Raw genomic sequence first — 21,137 nt, 5'->3', positions numbered from 1 at the left:
GGACGCGTTGCATGTGCAGAAGTTAGCTTGTGATTAAAAGGCACAACTTAGTGCCTGCAGGCGGCAAAGGCTGAAATGGCATTTGAAACAATAAAATGAAACAAGTGCAAAGGTGCAAGACTTGGGTCCAATAATGGCTGCCGAGGGGAAAAGGACAGGTCGTGATGGTGAACAGGCTGGAGCTGACAGAGCTGCGGAAAGGGCAACTCCCTGGCACTTGCCTCCAGGGAGAAAGTACAACAGGGCCAGATTTAACAACCACAGAAATCACCGGGAATTCTTCCACTAACTTTCCTTCTACGAGCTGAAAGACAGACAATCCACCTACCCACCTGCCAGTGATGCCTTCAGACAGTCATGGGCAGCAGGAAGTGCTGCCACCAGAAGAAAAACCAAGACAAAGGTCCAAACTACGTAACAGGCTTGAAATACGCACTAGAGGAGGCCCAGAGGTCGCTAACTGTGTTCAAAGAGGTCTTTGCCTCTGAAATTATTCCATTCCAAGCTTACCTGTTGTAGTGGTCTGGCGTGTTTATAGCTAGCTTCCCATACCCCATCTACTCCACAGAAAGGAACAAACTGCTGTCGCACAGGGACAACTTCACATGCCAAAAAATGCAGGTGTGAGGCTGCAAAGCATCATCCAGCAGCACGAAGCCAGAGTGCTAGGGGATGAACATGAACCTAGCATTTTAGGAGCTGCACCAGCTAACGAGAGGGCAGAAGTAGGCCTAGAGTTGAGGATGCCGCCTGTCTTCTGAGTCACTGCTTTTTCCCCAGTAAGCCAGGACAGAATGTCGCTGATCGAAGGATGACTGACTCATGTATCATTAAAACCAAAATACACCTGTAACAGATGGATGCTGTCAGTGTCAGTATTTAGTTTAACTCTAGTGAGAACCGCACCATTTCCTGCCTGCGTGGTTCCTGAGGAGTCAGGAGCAGGCTGCGCATTCAGCAAACGCTGTGAGCTGATGCAAATGTTCATCTGTTGGTCACGATCAGAAACGACGATGGTCCTTGCTGCAGCTTCAAAGCCAGTTGCTACCTAGGGGCCTCTCGCTGAAAGCATCTTTTCTCAGCAAGTCCTCTGCTAGCACTTGCTGAGGAGTAACTTCGGCAGGCTGCTCTGATCTGGGCCAGCCTCCTTCTTTGTGCCCCGTTCCTTTAGAATGGTAAAGGACTGACATTAAGGAGAGAAGGGGAACCTCACCTTAAAGGTTGTATGTGGAGCCAAACCACACTGACATCCTGAAGAGCAAGCTGTGCAAACAGAAGTCCAGTGTCTGATCCCCCACGACTCCCCAGTAGGCTGAAAACACGGAGAAATTGGTGTCGAGCCTTGAAGGCTACATGGCATGTTTATCTTGAACAGGTCGTATAAATTCAACAAGTCTACATGCACTTTCCAAAAGGCTTCTGACAACACAATTCTCACACTGTAGTAGTAGAAGGTGATAGGGAACTACTCTAAGCATGTGTCTTCACGCTTCCCCAGTTTCCCCATCTCTTCTTTCCAACTTCTACGTCCAACCCCACATCTCCCTTCTTCCACCCCACCTCACCTCCCCAGATCTCAGCCACAGGACTCCTACATCCTGGGCTCTCCATCTTGTGTCCTCCCCTGAAAGCACTTCCCTACTCCCTACTTTTGCTCCCTACACAGAATAAACACAAAAGTTTGGAGCTGCCGCCTCTAATGGGACCAATTATGGACCAAGTCCCCCGTAGCAACTGCCTGAGCGCAGACCTCACCTCAGAGCACACACAGTTCTGATAGCTCTCCTTGCTCTGAGAAAGGGGCACCATGACCCCAAAGCAAGGCAGACACCTGACGAAGCACTCCCCGGACGGCAGCTCATCACGGCAACCTGTGGCTCCGCTGCCGCAGGGGGAGCCGCTCGGCTGTGCCCGGCGGGGCTAACCGGGATGCAGGGGGTTTACCGGCTGCTGAACAAGCCCGGGGCAAGAGGGGCGGCCTGGTACCAGCTATACCCTGCCTGTAGCGCCCCGACTCCGGCTGGGTGAGGGCAGCTCCGCAGGGTGCGGTGAGGCAGCCACACAGAAACCCCGGGGCCGAAAACAGGCCCGCCTGAGGCCGGCTTCCCTCCTCCCCCTGGAAGATCACCCACCGAGGCACAGGCGTGGGGCGAGAGATGATCCTGTAAACCAGCCTGGTATATGACTCAGATAACCATCTTTTATTTTTTTTTGTTTTGTTTTGTTTTTTTCTTTAAAAGTGGTATGTTAACATCAGGTCTTTTTCTACATTTTCAGAGCTCTGTACAGGTCTTAAAAGGAAATAAGCAATGCTTAATGTACAAAGTAAAAACAGAAAACTAGAAAAATCTGAATAAAATGGAGCAAGTTGCTGTCAGGGATACAGTACAAATTAGTAATTAGACGTCATCTGAAGTGCAATACCACTGCAGTAAGGATGAGTTAAGGAATGAAATAAAAATACTCTATTTTAAACAAACAGTATATATATATATTTTTATATGTATATATTTTACAGATAGTAGACCCAGTGATATCTGTAGAATTGTAAAAACATATTTACAAATAACTTTTTTTTTTTTAAACATTACATATACATCAGCACCATAGTAAGAAAGAAAAAAAACAACCCCAAATCTATTAAAATCTACCTCTCTAGTACTTGGTCCCAGTACGGAGTATTTGGAGGAAGCTTTACAAAGACAACGGAGACTCAGTCTTCATCGCCGTTTATTCACCAAAGCCTGTATCTCCCTCACGCACACGGATTTGCACTTGGCCGCCGCGTGACGGTTGTGTGTTTCCAAACCCTCATTTCCCAGCTCTGCGTTGGCAGACGACCCCCGCTCACTCACACCCGAGAAAGGGATGCCGTGCCGTCCCCAGCGCCGTCCCCCGCGCAGCGGGCTCGCTGCCTCCTCATCCTGGTACGCCTCCGTCGTACAGGGCAGGACAGGTATGTGCCACAGCAGCTCGTCACTCCCTCACCCACACGCTCAACGCAGACACACACATATGCACGACGCCCTCGTCCCTTCAGGGTACCATTTCTCTCACTGTTTGCCTATCCCTTCCGTTCAGGCTAGTCCGGCCAAGAGCCGCTTACCCGCAAGACAGACTGAAAATTTTGGCTGGTGCTCTCTTTCACTGAATTAGGGCCCAACCCGGCTCCTGCTGAAGCAGCGGACAGGCAAACCCCTATCGTCTTCAGTAGGAACTGGAATGGGTCCTTGTGCTGTATTTTAAAAAGGGGTTAGCTAAAAGAGATGTAACTAAAGCGTTTTTTAAAAATTTAGCAGTCAGGGCAAGGTGGTTTGATAGCTCACCTTGACCAGCTAGTCCATGTTACAAACGCAGCTTGTCCTGCCTACGTTACAGCATTTGAAACAGATGCTTCCCCTCGTCCAGGTAAGCCCTGCAAGGGAACCGTAACGGGGCACTGGGATGGTTCCAGGCCCGTTTTGCTCCCACTCCTTAACGTGATGCATATCTGTGCTCCACAGGGAAAGGCAGGACTTAAAAATGCAAGGTGCCAAGCCCCTCAGTTCCTGTGGATTTCAGCGGCTGAGCACCTCGCATCGCCGGGCCCAAGGACAGCAGCACACGAGGAGGCAATCGGTAGCTGGACAGTTGGTACTGGTAGTTGTACACTAGAGACGCTTTCGCTACAGAGCGTATCTTATGGCTCACAGAGGCCAGCATTAGGCCAGAGGTTCCCAAACTTTTTGGACTGTGGATCACATTAACATTTTTATGCACCACTATATACCCTGATAAGCAGCTCTCAGCTGAAAACACTAAAAAGGTGATAGGTTTCAGAGGACAGCTTACCTCGGCCTCAGGCTGCAGCTTGGGAACCGCCGCTTTAGACATTCAGAATGGCTGGCATCTCAATATTGTGCAAGACATATCGCAACTTCATTACAGTGCGGCTCAGGACTGGTCCACACAGTGGAGACAGTGATACGTCGCTATTACCTAAAAGTGTATTTGGGCAGACTCCGTGTTTGTAATAACGACATCAATTATTTTACCCATTCATGAATGATCTTTACCGTAGTCCTTCATTGGTTCCTGTTCTTCAAATACTGCAGTGAATTTTATTCCAGCAATCAGAGAGATTAGACCAAACATCTGTTTAAAACTGAAGATCACGTTGCATATAACATCACATCGAGAGCCCAGACACTCCAGGGTAATACTATCTGCCAACCTTGCACTTTTCAAGAGGAGAGGAGAAACTCATTCTGCGTGCCAAACCCTCCCTGTACATTTTCTCATGCCTGTTTTCTCCTCCCCTGCCTGCCCCTTTGTGGCAGTTGTTGCTCACCTGAAAAAAAAGTGCAGCCAGCTCACCTTTACACTGAAGGATAGGAGGGGAAGAAATTGAACTGAAAACATACTGGGGAGGAAGGAGAGAGAAGGACCCTCTTAGGACCTAGGCTGATGTCTCTTGGTACCTCTTAGCCCTTCAACACCGTTTGCAGCTGCTGTTCTGCACCCCCAGGCAGCAGATACATGCCAAAGTGCTCTGACAGAGAAGCGCTATTGCAAGTCCCAAGGGGACTAAATAGCTCACCGAGTTAACCCACCCACCCAAGCCGCCTCCAGCAGCAGTCCCATAATCAAACTGTCCTCACCGCACTGCCAAATTTATGGTCTCCTACACTTTTATTGGATTTTTATCACTCTGCAGTGAAAATGGTGACCTCCCTGTGACTGTTTAGGTTTGTCACGTGTGTGCTGCACGTTCCCTTGTGACAGCCCAGAGCCGGCTCTGCGGGCCTGGCCGTGGTTCACTGAGACCTGCTTACCCCCAGGGTTAAGCCCGTTTCTGACCAGGGCCTGTGCAATCACCCGCGGACGTCTTTAGGCTTTGCTCCCAGCTGTTTTCATCTGCTCCCCTGAAAGCTGCAGTGTTTACAGTTACATGAGATGGGAGATAGCAGGACCACCCTATACCACTGTGCAATGAAGCCTCATTTCAGTGGGGAAAGACCAAATTTTCCCAACTAGAGGCATCACCCAGCTTTTCCAGTTTACCCATCCTGCCCCCCTCCCCCCTCCCCCCACCAGCAGGTGCTGCCACGCAATGGAGATTGCTTGGTGGAAGTCTTGGGATGCCGATGTTTTCATCGTCCCCTGAATCTTCCAAAGTTGGCTACAGATCAGCTCGGTTTGCACGATTAAAAACAAAAAACCCCAAAATGACCCCAAACCAATTCAAACAAAAAAAACAACAATCCAAGGATGGGGAGAACATCCAACTCTCTCTTTTCTTTTTTCAAACCTAACAACCAAAGCTCCAGCTATACAAGCCCATTCACTGGGGGTTTCCAAACAACTCATCAAGTTCTTGTATCCACTCATCCCCTGGTCCGCTCTTAATGATGGAGTCCACAAGGTCTGCGCCCTCTGCTAAACTGGAGAATGACCCCCCTGCTCCTTCATTACTGTAGTTGTAAGATATGTCCTGAGTGGGATTCCTGTCATAGGCCTGGCCTTGGCTGCTCTGAGCAAAGTTACCACCTGGCATTTGCTGCGTCGGGGGCTGACTAAAGCCAGACATCGTGGCGACCCCTTGGCTTATTGCAGGCATTACCATCGGCCTGGCCTGGCTGGCTCCTTGTTGCCCAGGTAGTGGTTGCAGCAACTGCCTCCCCATCGCTGGGTTCAGGGCTCTTACTGTTCCACTCGTGTCCACAACTGTCTGATTAAGCCCCTGTGGGAAATGTTGCTTGGAGAGCCGTGGCTGCCCAGACTGCATTGGGTACGTTGTGCCATTATTGAAGGGCCCCATTTCACTGCTAGTCCTTCCAGGTATACCTTGTAAACCTCGCTGCTGCCAGTTTTGTGTTCCTTGAGGGACAGTCCCCATCAGGTTTTGAAGTCGTGGTGCTTGCGGCCTGGGTAGGACCTGGCCCACAGGTCCTTTCATCTGCTGCTGATGCTGGGGAAGAGCAGAGTTTACCAGCATGTTCTGACCAAAATTGCCGACCATTCCCACTGCTTGTCCAGAGGCAGGCTGCCTCGTTCCCTGGCCTGCGTTATGTGCCATGTTCATGCCACTTTGGTTTGGGTGCTGCAACATTTGGCTCATCCCTGTGCTCATGCTGTACATTCCCGGCTGGCTGGAAGAGGTGTTGCTGTAAGGAGCCATGCCCATATCTGACTGGCCTGCGGTCGTGGGCAGTGTGCTGGGGTTCTGGGAGGGACCCATTGCCATCATGCTCGCATTCTGGGCCATCATTCGGGATGTCCTCATGCTCTGGAGTGCTGCTTGGTTTCTCACAGCTGCTATATCCTGGGGAGAACCTACACCAAAAAGGGAGGAAGGTTAAGAAAAAACCACAACCCTATAAATCTTAATTAACGCGTCTTTGCATAAGAGAGAATCTGTAGGAGCCTTCTGCACCACTGTAGGATTTCGGATTGCTGTGCTTTCTGAGTGAATAAATTATTGTTTCACGTGAAGGTTAGCAGAGAGCTAGAAGGTTATCCATCCCTGGGAGATGTGCTTGCTGCCTAATGTTAGTTGCATTTCAGAGATTATGTGTTCCCCACCTCGCTCTGGCTGCAGCCTCTGTCCTGACCTGCCGAGTCCCCTCTCCTTGAAGGTGAGAGTCAACACAGCTCAGATGCTACCCTAAACAGGAATCGCTGATCATGTTACGTATTCAATTTGTGAAGCGGGACACTGTTCAGCAGAGAATACCATCGATGCAGATGAGCAGCCTAATTTCCCTTAAGGCCTAAAATGAGTCCGGCAAGGTTAAAAGGCCAATGATTTACTCACTAAGTAGTTCTCAATTATGACAATTTTGGGATATGTACCCAAAAGGATTCATGGCTTCAGATTCTTGAAGAATCGAGGCAACATGACTGCATGTGTGATGCGTGATTACAGCCATGGTTGCCTCCCTGATAATAACCTACTCAGGTACTTAAGCTAGACAGCCACAGAAGCTGAGGGGCTAAAATAGGCCCGCCTTTCTCTTACTTCGCTAGGACCAGAGATTAAGTTTTTAAGAAGTGACCTGGGAGTCAAAGTCCCCTTTCAAAAGTAAATGTGAGTTTTTCTTTTTGTGTGTATTTTTCTCCCCAGGACCAGTGACAATGTGCACCCTCCTCCATGAAAAAAATTAGTCCCTAAGATTTCAAAGTTGCATACGCACTGTGATTCAGTAGCACGTATCCTCTTCAGATAAGCCTAATTCAGCTTCTAGCAAGCAAATAAGAAAGCTTCTACTGGTCTTCTTCAATGGCAGCAAAGCAGCTGAACTTCAGTTTACCATTTGAAGCTCTCTTTTAAATATCTCCACTGTCTTTCAAAAGTAAGCCTTGAAAATGGAAATGTCAGGCTCAGAAGGCCAATCAATTTTTTAATAGCTCAGGAGGCATAAATGAATGGATTTTCTATATCATTGTTACTGATTAAGTCTATGGAAAGAAGAAAAATTGTTTTTTGTGGACATTTAAAGCAGGGAGAGTGTATTAGTGAATCGATATTATAAGCACATTTCACTCCACCTTAGGCCAGTGATGGGAAACCAGAAAATCCTAACCTTGTTAAATTCCACACCGTGGCAGATAACTGAACCATGCTTGTGTCTTCCTTTCAGGGGTGGGGGGAGCTATCGATTTCTGGGAAGCCAATATGCTTCTGTATTTACTATCTTTATTTAAAAACAATTACCAGAGCTCTGATTATGCCATGGGTTCATTGTGGTTTTGAGTCACTACCGTACGGAACTAAATACAATACTCTGCAGGTGAAGCTCCGAGAGTATGAGGCACACAATTACTCCCGGCTCAAACATTATTAAATGCAAGATGTAAATATAAAATGGTTGCTTTAAGAGTCATGAACTGTACAACAAAATCTGAATGTTCTTAAATCAGCGCCTATCTGTTTTCCCCTCAGTGGCAGACAACATACTTGAACATCCGTGGAGAATAGAGAATACTGGGCCCTGTTATTTACGTTGGCTTGGTTTCCAAGAGAAATGGGTATGAATAAAGGAAATGTCATTTCTATAGTTTTGCACATAGTGCAGGGAATGGCTACATCTCCTTTTTGCTGCAGCAGGATAAGCTTCTGGAGGATGCTTTTAGCTCCAACATATAGATAAATGAAACATTTTGTAGCATGAAGAGACGCCATCTGGATCTCGCTTGAACAGGGCAAATGTAGTGGCAGCTTTTACTTTATCCATGCTATCAAACCGTTTTCTTAATGATTGGCACTGCGGTCCCCTTGATTTTTCTTAATTTAGATCACCTCTTCCTTCCATGATTAGAAGCAGTCTCTTTTTACACTGACTTTAGCAAGTACTTAAGATACAGATAATGTTAAAAACTAACTTACTGCATCTTTAGCTATTTTTAATTGAAAATGGCAGTTGAAAACCTCCAAAGGAGTCACTACCAGCAAGTGGTCATATACTACTTTTGTTAACTACTGTGCTTGGCATAAGAGACAGGAGATCAGACAAGGAGTAGTTAAAAGATAGATGCAACAGATTTTAAGATTTTGGGCCACCTTCTGGTCTCATTTACACATAACCTACTGCACTGGATTACATTCTTGTGACTAAACAGGAAAAATGGTGAAATATTTATATTTAAATTAGCTCATTTATGAAAATTAATTCCCTGCTCTGTCAGATTAGCCTAAACTCTCTTCTCCATTTCTTTTAAATAATACATATGAAGGCAAGGTTTCAAAGAAGCATTAATGCAGAAAGATTTTACATGTGCATCTCAATGTATGGCAGTGCACACACATACATTTTGATTTTGCAAATGAATTATTGGGGAAAAAAATAATTTCGTACAGAATTTATGCTGCCAAACATAAAAATGAGAAGGCCATTAGAAGGAGCCATCCTGATATATACCAGCAGAAGATCTGGCTGCCTGCTCACTTTCTGGGTACAAGAACTGCAATATGCTTGCCTCCCTTATTTTCTGTTGCAGGTACACGACGCTATCATGAATATACAGCGCAAGTGCACGTTCGCTTCATGTCTATTTAGAATCCATGGTTAGTGAAGACATTCAGCTGATGCTTTGCACCTAAAAAGCTCAAAAATAACTTCTTTTCCTAAGCCAAAATGACTGTACTTACATTCTTCAGTTATCTGCGAGCACATCGAAATAATATTTGCTTTTTTTGAGATCATTAAAAAAATCTCCATTTACATCTCAGATATTTCACTGTGTTTCCCACACGTGACATGTATCAGTCACTTCTCCAGATAAGGATGACCTCTCTGAAATTCTCTGCTCATCAAATTAGATAAAGTGGGGAATGAAGAGGGGTAAAACCAAGATACAGTGAGAGACACTAGCTGAAAAAAAAAAGCATAATGAGAGTGGAGGCAAACAAGATAAAACCATAGAATCCAGATGTCAAAGAGGCAAAACAAATGTAAAATAAAAAATGCAGCTTTCGCTGAGGGGAGCAGAAAGGAAATTAGAAACTTAACTAAATACACAAACCTGGGCATTCCCCTTTGGTAAAATATGCAGTATGTGCAAGTGTGCAACAGCCTGTCTTCCTCTTCTGGCACACTGCTTAAACCCTGGTCTTCAAAAAACGCATGAACTTTCACGTGCCCGCTACAGGGGCATACGTTGACTCCAATATAGGAAAAAGAATTTGACTTTTACCTTGGAACTGATTGACCTGTTGCACTGGATACGGGCTCCGCTGTTGCTGCAGATGCTGCCGAGGCAAATGTGACTGCTGCTGCAACTGCTGAAAATGAATGAGGGAAAGAAAGCAGAAGAGAAAAAGATGATTGATTAATTAGTGAGCTGAGAAAGGGACTGGTAGCAAAAGCACTGCAGCGGAACTGCAGCGCTTCTTATCTAGCAAGCTGTTCTGGAGAGACAAGCAGAGTCATTTGAAGAGTCCTCCTGAGAGCACTTGGGCTACTCAGCACACAGACTCCTTTCGGTTCAAAAAGGAACAAGCACTGAGGCTAACATCTTTTCTCCTTACTTACAACCACTTCATCTCGACCTCTACAGTGCGAACTTAACTGTCTTCAGGCTGAAAGGAGAGGGAGGGATATGAAATAACTGCTCAGCTAGGTCTAAGGGCAACTGTAGCCACACACCCTTTCCTTCCCCCAGCCCTGCCAAAGTCTAGAGGTTTGTGTTCCTGGTACAAGACTTACCTCCACCTCTTCACTCAAAACACTCAGCTGCAAGGCGTACTGCATCCTGACCTGAGCACTGTGGCCTAGGACCATTCCTGAGCCAAAACAGAAACAGCTACTAAGGCACATTTCCTCTTGTTGCTTCAGTGAATGATATTGGGGGAGCAGTGACTGCAAAATGCCTCCCTGCCTTGATCCAGCCCACATTGCACTTCTGTGGTTATTTTCTATGAATACTCATGCATCTAAAACAGAATCAAGGGCTGATTGTAAAAACAGAGAGTGTGTTTACCAGAGCTTTCAAAGCCTAGGGTATACTCAACTAAGCACTTACTAAAAGGACATGTCTTAGTGCTTCATCTGCAGCTGCACAAACACTGTGTCCAAAAACAAGGATGTGTAACGAAGGTAAGAGAACGGCAAAGATGGGAAAGAAGCAAGTACTAATCCCTGTGTTCATAAATATGTGTTACAAACTATCAAAAAGGTAAACGGAACCTTGTTAACGCACAAAACACCCAAAAGCTAGGAGCCTGAGGACTGTGACTTCGTCACTTTTCATCTATGCCAGCACACTTGACAGCCTCAGCCTTGTGGTTTTTCAACACTTTTAGGCTTGCCTTCGGCAGCCAAGTCAGTGACTGGCTCTTGGGTTTATGCACTTGAATTAGCCTAATCCATGATGGGGGAACATTACTGCATCCTCACTCTTCTGCACTTATTCACCCCTGAACCAATTTGTGCATCTTTATCCTGAATATTTCTAGGAGCATCCTTCCTGTTCATTGGGGGTGAATTTTTCTGTTTCTCAGGAGGACCATGAGAAGAGGGGAAGGCTATCGGTATTTCTGTGGTTATACAACATGCACAAGTTCTAACGCAAATTAAAGCAGAGCCCAGGTCCTAAACTGTATTTCCCCAGCAAGAGAGGTGAAGCCAAGCTAAAGCAACGACTGACCTATCGGAACATTATCTAGGTAACGTTAGGGGACCGCAAGTTTAAACTTGGGCATAAGCTTATGGGAACTGAACAGTGTGACTTTCCACTGATTTTCTCCTGGGCTGCTTTTAAACTACAGCTGAGTTAAACACGCGTAAGACATCACCATTCAGAGCAGATAGTTTAACATCCGTACTGCAAAGCCCAAGAGCTCCAGAAGCCAGGTGACAGGCTCCAGTGCAGCAGTTCCACACTGCCACTGTGAGAGGTGGTTTTACTGTTCTCCCACTTCAGCCTCTGGTTCCCCCCTTGATGCTGCCTCTCCCTTGTGCTAACATAATTGCTCGTACTGGTGTGTGATAAACCAGATTAAGGAATTGATCTGAGTAAATACTAACTTTTTTTCTTTGCTGGGTTACTGTTAACCTACATCAATTCTTTGTCCAGATCACTGCACGGCTATACATAGCTTTTGCCAGTGCAAGACCATAGTCAGAGGTAGGGGAGAGCACCAGCAAATGTAACTGCAGCAGAGTCTGCTTCTGCCAGCGTAAATGCACCATGAGATACCAGCTTAAGAGCTAACTTTTCCAGTGTCTAAAACCCCACATGACTGTCAAGCCCACCGCTGGGAACATGGGTAATATTTGCCAAGCTAATGGTAAGACTGAGGCAGATGCCTCTTCTTTGAGAACCATTGCTGAAATACCACGATAGGAGCCACAGAGAGAGAATTACCAAATATAAAAGGAAGGGCTGGTGTTGCACTGTCTCTAGCGCTCATGCTCTCATACCAGCGTGCACTGCAGTGCCTGAGACAAAACAGATACTGTACCTGCTCTGCTAGGATCTGCTGCTGCTGCTGCTGCCTTTGCTCTCTTAGAAATTGTTGTTTCTGCTGCTCTATCACGTGGAGCTGGGCTCTCTGCTCAATCAGCATCTGCTTCATGATGGCCGCTTGAGGTTGGTTTCCTAGGAAGGGACCCCCAGAGCTCGTGCCTGTGACCACGCTGCTGGAACCTGGTGGGACAGAAGGCTGCATAGGCCCTGTGGTCCGAGACAACCCCACTTGATGCTGCTCCTGTGCAAAGAGAGAGAGAAGGCCTCGTTACTCAGGGTGCTCCATGGGCAAGGGAAATTATGGCTCATTAACAAGAAGTGTTGAGTCTGTGGGTGAAGACTGGAGCTTGAAGAAAGTAAGAGTCCTTGGTAAGACGCTTGTGGCTCGTGACCAAGCCATGGGCTGTTCCCCCCAGGGAGCAGTTGGCAGGTTCCTCTTCTCTCCTAGAGTTCAAAGCCTCCTCAGATAAAGCAAAAGCACTTTACAATTCATTAATAATAAAATAATAAAGTTGTGTACTAGGTTTATTTTCATTCAGGATACGTAATACTTCAGAGTCACGTTTCTCTAAACTTTTTCTCCCTGATCATGGAGACAAGTATATTTTCTCTCCCTTTCTGTTTCCCTTTCTCCATAACAGCAGTTTCACACAGTCGTGTGGATTGAGAAGCCGAGGTGTTAGGTGCACACAACGAATAGTAGGAGCTGGCAGCATTAATTCCCCCTATATTGTACCAGAATCTCAGGATTTAACCACATAATGTGTTTGTTTAAGATTTCCATCCCGCAGCAATGGACCAAAAGTGCGTAGCTGAAAGGATGCAGGGCACGTGATGCCACAGACACCTTCTCCTAAAACCACCCTGCTTTCTCTTTGTGTTTCTAATCCAATCTGCTGCCTTTTAGTGCTGGGAAAATGAAGCGACGGAAGGCCAGGGGGTAAATCTCAAAACCTCCTCTCTCCGCCGGCCCTCCACCAGGCGCCAGCCGGGGGCTGCGAGGGGGCGGGAGAGCCCTCCCACCCCGCGGCGAGCAGCTCGCCGCTCTCCCGGCGGAGGACCGGGGTTTTACCCAAGCCCCGTGTCCACCCTGGCTCACCGGTACCGCCGCCGTGCCCGCCGGCTCTGCCCGGGGAGGCTGCGGCCACCGGCGTCGCCGCCCGCCGGCAGGTGTCGCTGCCCGCCCGCGGCCCGGCCCGGCCCGGCCCGCCCGGCGCGGGCACCGGCCGGCGGAGCGGGAACGGCCTCTCCCCGGTGCGGGTGAGGGGGGCCTGAGAGCGGCGGGACCCCCCCCTCCGCGGGCAGCGACGGAGAGGGCGTGGGACGGCGGGGAGCGTTCACGGGGGTCTGGAGCGGTACCCAGAGCTTGCGTCTTAAAACCTGCCCCCCGAGCTGCCCCGAAGCGGGTGGGTCCCTCTGACCCCCCTGGCGTGTGCCGCAGCGCTGTAACACGAGGCCCTCCCGCCTCCGGGGAAAAACGAAGCTTACACCAACCCAGTGCCTCCCTTCAGCACTACGGAGGGAGCCTTGCTCAAAAACAGATGGCCAGCTAGGGCCGTATTTAAAAAAATAACGATTTGGGGGTTTGATTACAAGGTGGCAGGTGTAGCAGTGTTTCCCCAGTCCTTATTCCGGGTACTCCCTGGTGTAAAAGAGCTTAAGGATTTTCTTTTCTCTCCCGTCTACCTTCCACACAATAGCACCTGAGCGCCTCGCAGTCCCCTGCATGTGTTGCCCCTGCGACGGAGCAGCACTGCTCCGTGTCCCGGAGGAGGAACCGCAGCCAGGACTTGTCCTGGGTCACGCTTGCAGCCTGTGCTCAGCCAGTGTGGGAGACTCGGAGCCCCAGAGCTGGCACCCCTCACCGTGGGGCAGGCTCCATGCGCTCTGCCCCGCCTGGGCACTGCTTACACCCGCCGCCGGGCAGCCTGCCCTCACCGTCCCGCACCCAGCACTTCATCAGCACCCAGCTCTCTGCACCGCGGGCTGGGATGCATGGGGACTGCCTGGTGAGGGAGAGATGAGTAACGCTGTGGTTAGCTCAGGCTGGCTTCCCGTAAGACAAAAAACTGCGCAAGAGTTGCTCGGCAGGGCAGGACCACCTCTTATCAAGTATTGGGAAAGCCACTAGCACATACCGGCTTGTGGTGATACCAGTGCTCTTCACCTCTGCTGGGCTACGTAAGCCAGAGTAACCTCTGCTGGGCTACGTAAGCCAGAGTAAGCGCTACAGAGTGCTGCTTGCTTGGCAGGGCCGGCCTTAACATTTGCTCATTAGAACCTCTTTAATTGTTTTATAGAGATGGGTACTCATTCATAAACACTAACTTGATGGAAAGGACCTATATCACTTTAGCATCCTTTGTGCAAAGCACGCCAGGGCGAGGTTTAGATTCATCTGCTTCATTGACGGTTTGAGTTACATCAATGACTGTGTGATCGGGAACGCATAGAAAAGTAATCTCGTGACACCCAGCCCAACCCAGTCAATGAAAGGGTTAAAATCAATGCTTGAGTGTAGCTTGGGAAATTAGAATAGCCTTTCTGCATGAAGGTCAGGTTTTCAAGGACCCTTCTGAGGAAATAACAAGAAAATACAGTTTGTCCACACCTCTATTTTGCAGAGATATTCCCTGAAGGGCGCTCTGCTGAAAGCCAGCTCTCCGATATTTAGGTTCTTTCTCTTTTTAACATCTGTCCTGGTTTGAAAGTTCCCTCCCCGCTCCTCTTTCCACTTCTCCCAGGGTCCCGTCTCATGCTGCACTTTACAAGCTGGTCAACGTTGTCCCTGCAGCACCGTAAGGGCGAGGGCCGTGGCAGCTGCCGGGGCTTCCCCCGAGCCGGGGCCAGGGAAACGCACCCGCTAAGGATCCCTCAGCTGCTCTTGCACCGAGCGCTTTCACCCACCCCTGTGGGTGAGCTCCCGCTTTCTTTGCTTCGGGGGGACACAGACATCAGCTGTCTCCAGCAGAGCTGATGGTAAAGGCTTTTTCCTACCACCCCCTGGCCCTCCCCCTACTTCTGATGAAGTCATTAAGCTACAGATTGCATAACTGATGCACAGGACTATCTTGTGTTATACTGGGAGACGGGCCAACTGCTTCCATTTATAGACAAAAGCAATGCCACGCTGCCAAATAATGGAGCCTTTGCTGCAGCCACTACAAGGAAAAAGAAAAGGGGGGGGGGAAAAACCCGGGAGCCAAAGGGCATGCTGTGAAGTGACATCACTCGGAGCTTCCTCTGCCGAGCATCAGCGCACAGCTGCCTTTGGGGCTGCAGCCCAGGTCCCCACTGAATCGCCTTCAAAACAATCTTATTACAGAACTACTGTCCTGGCTCTTATGCACACACAGGTACGGCTGAGGGACACATTCACCTCACGGTAATGCAGCAGAAGGCACTCTATTCTGTATCGTATTACATTATAAGTTAATTCCAGAGTTTAAAAAGGAAGAAAGCTTTGAAAGGAGCCCCGCCAGCCGACATGAGCCCTGTGCACTGTGCAGCAGCTGGAGGAAATACGAAGATTAGCACAAAGGTGTTACTTCCAGGGTTGTGTGTTTAGTCATTTCGAGGTACAAGAGTTTACCTACTCATAGTGCAAACTTTCTGTTTCCAGTTTTAATAACAGGTTTAAAGCCAGGCCTTCTTCATCAAGCCAGAACACCACCCTCCCGCCCGGAATATTTCTTCTCCTTTCCATTTTTTTTGGCCAAAGCTCTTCCCAACCAATGATGAAAGGCCCTGCTGACATCACCGTGAGCAGCCCTGGGTTGTGTGTCCCAAAAACAGGAGCACAGCCCAGGCAAAAGGTCTCCGCAGGCAGGAAAATGCTCCCTAGTGCCTGGGAGCAGAGCTGTTTATCAAGAGCACCTCTGCAGCCCGGCACTGCTGCTGTTAACCTCTGAGGGGGAGTTGTACGGCCCTGCCCAATCCTGGCAGCAGCACGGGGCCATGTGGGCTTCTGGGTGGCTTCAGCTACCCAGCCACGGGTGTGCACACCCACCCTCCTTCTAGTGCTCCCTCTGGAGGTCCAGCACAGAGATGAAACCTGGAAGTGGGCTGCAGGGTACATGCGTGTGGCTGGGAACTGGTGATGACAGAAGCAAGGCTGAGCTCTACACGGCTGCCTCTTACAAACCATGCCTGCTCCAGGCCCAGAGGCAGTCTCACCACAGGAGCCGAGCGCCGAGTCAAGCAACTCTGGCTAAGTGCAGCACTTACACAGTTACCGAGCTTCAAAACCAAACTAATCCAAGCTTCACTAACAATGCTCTTTGCTCCTGCACTGCCTGCCAGCTCCCTCATCCTCCTACTGCACCCTGAGCCTTCCTGCCCCTAGACCTCCTGCCCCTCCTCCTTGTACCCTGCCATCCCTTTCTCCTTCCTACACCCTCTGCCCTGCCTCTGCATTTTCCTTTCTCCACCAACGGGCACTGCTGCCTCTTCACTCTCCAGTCACCCCCATCAGCACCCCGGCTAACCAGCTCCTGGCTGCACATCACCTCCACAGCTGACAGCACTGGTACCCAGCGGCCCATGCCCACAGCCTGACTCACTGTATGACTCAGGCTGCCACCGCTCCGGAGGGATCCCCCAGGGATCCGCAGCCACAAGGGGACAACCCAGCTCCTTCCCCCAGGGCCCTGTGCTTGTGTGCGTGTGGGCATGTGCATACGGGGGTGCTCTGTATGGGTGTAGGCATGTAGTTCCTGAAAAGAACGACAAGACGTCCTGGAATGGGAAACACATGCTGTATTCTCAGCCTGCCTCTCATCAGCCTGTTACATCTGGGAAGATGGTACAGTGTGACTTCTGATTTTCACTCTGGCTATTTTCAACAACACCCAAAGCCACTGTATGCTACTCACAGGCTGCAAACAGCTCTCTCCTGATAACAGTGGCTCGTGCAGAGTTACACGCGCTCCAGCTGGGAACAGGGAAGAGGCAGCTCCACCATAAGGTCCTCACCAAGGGGCAGGTGAAGCCGAGACACCGGTTACGTGAGGGCGGATGGTGTCAAGGCCTCTTCCCCTGACTCGGCCATGCCACAGAGTGAGTTCAAACGCAGGCGTTGGCCCTGGCTAAGCCTCCCAGGGACCCTGCCGGGACCCCTCCTGTCCTGCATCCTCAGCCACCCGCTTTTAAAGCAGCCCAAGGACAGAATCAAGTGCTCGGCCCCTGGGAGCAAAACCAGGTATTGAAGGAGCCAAGCTGCCATTCGTGGAGCCAAAAAAGAGCCACAATTTCCAAATGGTCAGCATAACACGTCTGGACAGGTTTTTATAGTTGCAGGCACCCAGTAAGATGAACTTTTGTAGGGATCTGGCTGCTTAGTTAACGCCTACATGGGAGTTGCCCTCTGTTGATAATCTGATCCTTAGTTAAGCGACAGGAGCATAAATCCTGTGTCCTCCCAGTGTATTTCCAGAGAGCTACTAGAGTGAGGGGATCCTTTGCAGGAGTTCAGGGGTGATGTGTATGCATATATATGTACATATATATGTACAGTTATGCACATTAAACGTAAGTGACTTTAAAAAGTGAACAAAGGGGAGTGGAAAAGGTATTTTCCTCTTTGTCTCAAATCTTATATGCCTCTTCCTTATCATGCAGTGATTTATTCCTTATTGTACGTCACTCACTCTCCCAACTACAGCTAAAAGCAATCACACAATTTTCTTTCAGAACAAGCAGAATGACCACCAGCTATGTCCTGAGAGCCGGGCAGCTGGGTGCGGGTAAGCCCAGGCAGGGACCGGCCAAGCCTAATCATCGGCCCTCCCTGCACAGCCTGACGATCAGAGCCCTTGGATATGGTGAGCCGGCTCTGCTCCTCCTGAAGGCCAGGGAGGCAGAGCGGGACCCTAGGGAAAAGGGGGCTGTTCGAGGCAACTGCTGGCAGAAATCTACAGAGGATGAGTATTCCACATCTGGGAACAAAGTGCTTCCCAAAAAGCTGAGGGAAGCAGAGACTTGAAAGCAGGGTCTTACTGTGCAGAACGGACAATCAGACATGAACTCGCTGTGCTGTTCTATGGTATGTGAACTAATGCAATCCTTGAATATACAAAGAACGGAAGAGCAAATAGAAGCCAGGAGGTGGCTTATCCTGCATACTGCATTAGAGGAACGATACTAGAAAAATGTATACAATCAGACATCTACATTTTAGAGTCAGAGCAGAAAAAGAAGACACAATAATGATTTGAGGCAGAAAGTGTCTGCCAGTAAGTGACTTAAAGAGCTCAATCCATTTAGCTTACCACAAAGAAAACTGAGAGATGCTTTGACCATAGCGTATAAAAACACCTTCACGAGGGAAGAAATCCTTTAGAGAGTTCTTTTATCCAGCAAAGAAGGCAAAACCAGATACAAGGGCTGGAAGCTGAAGACAGATTCAAATCAGAAAGAAGAATCAAATTTTTACACTATGATTTCATTACCCATCAGAAATGACAGATCTCCACGTTTTGATGTCTTCAAGGATGACAGCCTTTCTGGATAAACACAACTTAGTGGTGCGATTGAATGGCCCGCGATGTACAAGATAGAACAGCATTGTCTGCCCTTACCTCTGCACAGCTCTCAGCTGCTGCTCCCTGGCACCCGCAGAGGCAACTGGCCCTCCTGCACCAGGCTGGTGCTAGGCTGACAGGCACCACTCCTTCATCGTGGGGCTCTTAGCTACTGCGTGCGTGTGTGTATATATATGTATATATGTTAAAAAAGGGGGTCTCCAACCTGTTACTGGGATCAGAAGTATTACCCTATTTCCATATACTATGTCACAGTAAAACACCATTACCCAGTGTTTTCAGAGCAGCCTGAAAGCACGTTCCTATATTCCCCCAGAAATATTTCTATTAAATTCCTTGTAATGTTGTTACTTATTGTGTCTGGCAGGGATCTTAATCCCCCTCTCTAAATCAGGCTGCCCAAAGGAAAGCCACCTTTCACAGAATGGTACCATCTGACAGACTAAGGGAATTACAAATCCATTCATTTCAGACTTTTTTTTTTTTGCCTTGAAAGAGCCAGCATACAGGATGAAGGGATGGAATATTCCAGTTTACAACTCTGACTCCAGCAGCAGGCTGTGCAGAGCGGATTGCTTCACCTATTTCCTCTGTCATCCAGTCTCAAGGAGGGGCTACAAACCTCTCCTCTCTCCCCGGGCCCCCGGTTGCCATGGTCTTTCATACAGTATCTGAGTGAACAAGATCCCTCTGACGTTTGACACCAGACCTCTGCATTGAGCCAATTTGTTTTCCTTTCACCTCCCTTCGCCTGCATCTCTCCTCCCCGTGTTTTCGATACAGTTTATTTTTTCCACAGAACAAACAGGATCTGTCAGACTATTACTTCTGTGTATTTTTGTTTGTTCATCAGAGGGACTAATTTCTTCATTTCTGGTGACGAAGTAGATAACAAAGGGTTCTAAAATGAGCAACTGTTTTTCTCATACCATTTAAGAGCTAAAGACCACCAGAAGTTCATCTCAAAGACTGCGAGGCAGAAGGGGTCATCGTCGTTTTACCAGGTGGCACCAGAAGCCCTGCCTCCCCATGCACCCACTTCTGCTTCAAGCACAGTGGTTTGACTCCACAAATCCTGAGCAGGGCTGGTGGGATTCAGAAATGCACTGTTTCAACAGAATGCTACTGAACTTCAACCAGAGTAATTAAAACAGGCTCATTTCCTCTTTTACAAATAACAGCTCTGGGTTTTTCTCCCCTCCCCCAAGAAAGAAACCTTTGCAGGGGAAGTCACTCCTGCTTTTCAGTTTTGTTTATCCTCACTTTCACCAGCTAGTTCCAAGGTACGGAGCGTAACGATATAACGGTTGGGTTTGTGCACTGAGGAAGAACTGTTCATTTATCTCAAATAACTAGTTTCCTTGTAATTGCAATTTTTTATTGGTCTTTTAGGAGAAAAAAAAGGGATCAGCCCAAATTGAACCCAAAACAACCTCTTTACATACATCTCTTAAAAAAAGGGAGAAATAAGTATACAAATATAAAAATATTTGTGAAGTGTAAAATTAAGATGAGCTCTTCTTATTTGCTTTAATGAGTTCTAAGTCCTGGCTCAAGCAGAGCCTCTTGCAAAGCTATGGTTATCGCCTAGTACCTGCTGGGTCACCTATGGGACGTGAACCTCGCAGTCCTGGGCAAGCACCCATGGATATGCCCATACACGCTGTGTATGGCAGGGGCTAGTGACTGTGCTACCAGCCGGCCCAGAGGAGCTGAGACCTGAGCAGGCACAGAGCCCTTGCGACTCCGGCAGGTCTGTGAGGCAGCTGGGGCCGCTTCTGATGCTCCCACCCAGCCCCTGCAAGGGGAATGAATCCACCCGCTCTGCAATCTCACCTGCCCTTGAGCCATCTGCACCAGTGTTCATGCTCCAGTGAAACGGTATTTCACATAATTTTCTTGCAGGAGTGAACTAATGGGGTTAATCAAGCCATTAATTTGACCTGCAGAGGGAATGGCTGCACAGACAAGTTTCTGTGAGGCAAGCCCGGGTGTGGTTTTACAGCGCATCGGTTACTCAGAGGTTGCTCCCACCCCACAGGAGTATGGAGCAGCCCTCCTTTCCCTGAAGAGCAGCCACCTGGCGTTAGTGTCTTGGAGCAAGAGGTCTGAGGGGGCTGCTGATGTACCATAAAGCCAGCCCCTAACTGGCCTTTTGGCACTGTCTCTGCAGCCGTGCTCTCCAACGCCTGCCCACAGCCACAGCACCAATTTCTGAGCTCCGGCCCCTAAGCAGGGCTGGCGGCAAGGAGGGAAGGAGGGCGAGGATTTGAAGAAACACCAAGTGCCCAACCTTACATTTTATGCATATTATGAAGGCTGTAATTACTCCCCTCAAAGACTGCTGCATGAAGCTGTGCCATCATGGCATTTCACAGCGCGCCCTACCACTCTGAAAGCAAGCAGCAACCTTCGGGGAGCAAAAGGCAGGACGAAAGAGTTGAAAAGCCAGCCCACGCAATAGCTTTTCCACCCCGTCCCCACTGCCTTCTACTACAGGCATAACTGAGGACTTTCAAAGGTACAAATCGGGCCATTCCAGAGGAGCTGCAACTGCCCTCTCGGTGCCAGCTTGGCTCTGTCTTGTCAAATTTCCCAGGGCTTCGGAAGCTGGTCTGGGAGCAAAGTGGAGCGAGAACTGAGCTC

General features: G+C 48.8%; 1 protein-coding gene across 1 annotated transcript in view; it reads right to left on the bottom strand.

Moving 5' to 3' along the window:
* Positions 1-5,251: 5,251 nt before the first annotated feature.
* MAML3 (mastermind like transcriptional coactivator 3) overlaps positions 5,252-21,137 on the bottom strand; it is a 249,110-nt gene continuing 233,224 nt past the window's right edge. Inside the window, exons 3-5 of the mRNA XM_076337196.1 lie at positions 11,945-12,190; positions 9,676-9,763; positions 5,252-6,315 (exon numbers count right to left, since the gene is read on the bottom strand). Coding sequence (XP_076193311.1) covers positions 5,324-6,315; positions 9,676-9,763; positions 11,945-12,190 — 1,326 coding nt within the window. The 3' untranslated portion in view covers positions 5,252-5,323. The remainder of the gene's footprint in view (positions 6,316-9,675; positions 9,764-11,944; positions 12,191-21,137) is intronic.

The sequence above is a fragment of the Aptenodytes patagonicus genome, chromosome 4 (assembly GCF_965638725.1).
Source record: "Aptenodytes patagonicus chromosome 4, bAptPat1.pri.cur, whole genome shotgun sequence".
Classification (NCBI taxonomy): domain Eukaryota; kingdom Metazoa; phylum Chordata; class Aves; order Sphenisciformes; family Spheniscidae; genus Aptenodytes; species Aptenodytes patagonicus.
Note: the sequence above shows the minus strand (reverse complement) of the source record. Positions and strands in the feature narration are given on the sequence as shown.